Source organism: Chlorocebus sabaeus, chromosome 25, assembly GCF_047675955.1.
Source record: "Chlorocebus sabaeus isolate Y175 chromosome 25, mChlSab1.0.hap1, whole genome shotgun sequence".
Classification (NCBI taxonomy): Eukaryota; Metazoa; Chordata; class Mammalia; order Primates; family Cercopithecidae; genus Chlorocebus; species Chlorocebus sabaeus.
The window spans coordinates 6,059,535-6,063,407 of NC_132928.1; the positions used below are offsets into that span (position 1 = coordinate 6,059,535).

Consider the following 3,873-nt stretch of genomic DNA (forward strand, 5'->3'; position numbering starts at 1 on the left):
GGACAGGAAAAGACTTAAGACATATCACAGAACTGTATCCCTAACTATAGATTTTTCTCAGGTGTCTCCAAAATGTGCCTGTTGTGTGTTTCTCAGATTACTTGAGAGCTAAATGAATATTTTGTATTCAAATCGAAATTCACAAAGCCAAGTCATTTTCATAGAAATTCCCAAAATTTTCTCCCCGACCCTCTAAACTATCCATGTGAATCAATAAACCAGTTCATGAGAGGAAATTGCAGCTATTTTATATGCTTTTTTTAAATCAATGTTCAATTATAATCAGATTACAAAAGGAATCACATTGCCACATCTCCTTCTGGCTGGCGCTGTAAGCCAGGCGTCCTTGGTTCTCAGTAATCCCTGTTCTGCTGACAGGCACGGATCTGGGCCTCTAGTACTCTCTGATCAAGGGAGCTGTTGGGAGGCGCTGTCTCCTCTCTCCTGGAGGCCTGAGGGAGCTTCTGGAACTCCTGGAAGTTTGGATCTTTCCCTTGGGTAATGTGCCGCACCCTCTGCTCCTTTTTCTTAATGGCCTCCTTGATGCCCTCAATGTGGCACTTTTCCTCCTTCTCGGCTTTCAGTTTCAGGATGTGGTGGTTTTTCTCCCTCAGGTGGTTGAGCTCCCGGAGGTGCTGCACCTTGTCCCTAGTGGTCTTGTGCACGTGATTCCTGGCCTGTCGGATCTTCTCATCTGCCAGCTCCACCAGAATCCTTTTGCGCATCTTCCTCTGCTCCTCTGACTCCCCTGCACGCCACCTGGCCTGCTGCAACTGCTCTTCCTCCTTCTGGGCCTTCTCCCTCAGCTCGCGGTGCCGCTCCTTCATCAGGCCCTGGTGTATCTCTTGGGACCGCTGGAAACTTTGTTCCAGGGACAGCTGCCTAAGGAGCTCCTCAGCCTTGGCCTGGCAGTCCATGAGGACCTTCCGGGCCTGGTAATTGATGAGAGAGCTCAGGTTGGTGTCCTGGACCTTCTTCTGTCCCTCCACGGCATGCAGATGCCTCTTGCGACAGGCCTCCACCAGCCTCCTCTGTAGCTGCAGGGTGTGTTGCTCCCGGAGGTTCCGTTGCATCTTCTCCTGCTCCCGCAGGCGCCGCACCTGGCACTGCTTTCGGTGCTCCGCCTGGGCGCGCGCCTTCTCCAGCTTCTCCTGGCGCGGGCTCTCCTGGTCCTCAGTTTGTTCCTTCCACCGGCTTTCCCCCGGGGTCACGTTCTTCCTCTGGCTGTCCCGCCGCCGGCAGCGCTGCTCAGGGCTTTGGAGGGTCTTGCGCTGCTCCTTCTCCTGCCACTGCTCCTGGCTCTGCTGCAGCAGCAGCCGGCGTTCCCGCTCCAAGGTCATCTGGACCTTCTGATCCGAGCGCTTCAACTCCTCCCAGGCCTCAGCCGCCTGCTGCTGCAGCTCCCGCATCCTCTGGGCCTTCTTGAGACGGCTCAACACGAGGGCCACAATCTGCTGGTCCTGGGAGGACACCGCTGCCTCTTCCAGCTTGCTCTTCAGGACCTGGGTGTGGGGGCTCCGCATCTCTTTACTAGAGGCCGAGGGCTGGGAGTCCCGGCTTGCTAATGACTCAACCTGGTCGCTGCTGTCTCTCTTCTGGGCGCACACGCAGGCTGAGTGCCTCCTGAACTTTTGGGAGGGCACAGAAGACCGCTCCGAGGGAACTGAGGAAGCGGACCAGCGACCTAGATGTCTGCCGAGCGGCACTGCCCACTGGTCTCCACCCTGTGCCTTTTCTACCCTGAATGTGCCACTCAGGGGAGTGCCAGCTCCTCCGGAGTAAGGCGGCGGCGAGTCTCCCTGGGCCAGTGGGTAATGCGGGCAGGGCTGCGGCCGCTGGGGTGGCAGCTGGGTCTGCGGCTGCCAAGCCGGGCGGGGCTTGGTTCCTGTCTCTCCCCAGGCATCTTCCAGGCGCCTGCTGCGGAGCCCGTGCTTCCTGGAGCGGTCCAGGGGCCTGCGGACCACATCGCTCAGGCTTCGGCTGCCCCGCGGTGAGTCTGAGCACGCGCGCCTGCGAGGCCGCGGTGTGAACGAACAGTGCGGGTGCAGCCAGCACGCCCCAGCTTCACTCTCCGCACCCGGAGTCTCGGCCCGGGAGCACGCGGGGGAGTCGGCTCCGGACCTCTGCCCGCCCAGCCGCTGCGTGGACTCTCGCTCTCCGCCGGGCCGCGGGGGTTCCCAGAGGTCCCGGTAGGGCGGCTGGGAGAAGTGGCTGAAGCCTGCCATCCCTCCCTCTGGGCACGCGCAGAGTCTGCGCAAGGGGTCTGAGACCTCCAGAGGACGCTGCAGACACCCGCCCCGCCCCCCAGTCCCGAAGTCGGGGTCGCCTGTGACGCTCCGGCCACTTCACAATGCGCCTGGCAGCTGGGTCCCCGCAGTCTTCAGCCCTTGCCCGGCGCCGCCCACCCGTTTTGCTAGCACTCGGAGCACCTGGAATGGGAAGGACAGGAGGCTGGAGATGGGGGTGGTGGGGGTCGGGTGGGGGAGAAAGGAGTTGCAGGTTGGAGGAGGGAATATGTGGGAAATCAGGATGATATTTAAAGATGAGGGTACATAGTGTCCCCCCACCAGTGTTTCAGGGAGAAATTTGAACTCGCATTTGCACACAAACAGCAGGATTTTAAGAGAGCCTGGGTGAAGGCATCACCCTCAGAATAAAAGGGGTGGGGAGAAGGGCCAAGGTGTAGTTTCAGGGAGGAGATACCCTCAGCTGCAGAATCACCGTCCTGCACGTGTGTACCTCTGCAACGTGGTCAAATAGAGCGGCTGTGGACGCACATTAATATGCGACACCATCCATTTGCCGTTTTAAATTAGCAAGCCCAAAGTATGCTTTAATGTTAACTTTTAAAGATTTTTAGAAAAGGAAGACGACGACTCTATTTTCTAATATGGTAATTACTGCTTTTGTCAAAATATGAATGCTGCGTGCACATTTCTGAAATAGCATCAGTGAACACCATGTTGAAATCACATTTTTCCCCCTTTTCCTCGAATTTTGTGGGATTCTTGTTCCTTGTTGAGACACCCTTGGCTAATGGGAAAAGCACTGGATCTGGTAGAGAAAAAGAATTTGAATCTCGTCTACCACTCTTCACTCATGGGCTCTTGGGCAAATTCCTTAAGTTTCCATGACCTCCAGTTCCAGCAAGATGGAGTGGGAAGCCGGGCCTCATCTTACCAGCATTGCAGGACTGTTGTGAGGGTCAGACGAAATGATGCATCCAGAGGTTGGCACCAGAATACATTCAATAAATATCATTTTGGTGCCATGCTAAGCGTCAGTTAAAAGTTTTAAGAATTGGGTTGGGTGGTGGTTCATGCCTGTAATCCTAGCATGTGGGGAAGGCAAGGCAGGAGGATCCCTTGAGCCCAGGACTTAGACCAGTCTGGGCAACATAGAGAGACTCTGCCTCTATATAAACATTTTAAAAATTAGCTAAACATGTGTGTGCATTTGTAGTCCCAGCTATTCCGGAGGCTGAGGTGGAAGGATTGCTTGAGTCCAGGAATTTGAGGCTGCAGTGAGCCATGATTATGTCACTGCACCCCAGTCTGGGCAACAGAGTGAGACTTTGTCTCAAAAACAAAGTGTTAAGACTTAAAGTAATATATGAATTTACAAATATTTCTGCAGATTTCTAGCTTAAGGAAATAATGCAATTAATGTTATCTTAAAATAGTTTAAGTAAAGGATAGAGTGCTAGAAAGGGGTGACTCCAAGCTCTGTCATGTTCACACCATACTGTGGATCCTGGCTAAGTCACTTCCCTTCTCTGGGGTTGCTATGGTCTGAAGGTTTGTGTTTCCCCCAAATTCTTAAGTTAAAATTCTAACCCTTAAGTTGATGGTATTAGGAGGTGGGACCTTTGGG

The 3,873-nt window shown here is 54.3% G+C and overlaps 1 protein-coding gene across 1 annotated transcript; it reads right to left on the reverse strand.

The window, feature by feature from the left end:
- Positions 1-236: 236 nt before the first annotated feature.
- Positions 237-2,356, reverse strand: CCDC185 (coiled-coil domain containing 185). Its single transcript, XM_007988353.3, has one exon. The coding sequence runs from the start codon at positions 2,223-2,225 to the stop codon at positions 354-356; it is 1,872 nt and encodes a 623-aa protein (XP_007986544.2). The 5' UTR covers positions 2,226-2,356; the 3' UTR covers positions 237-353.
- Between the last annotated feature and the right edge of the window lie 1,517 nt (positions 2,357-3,873).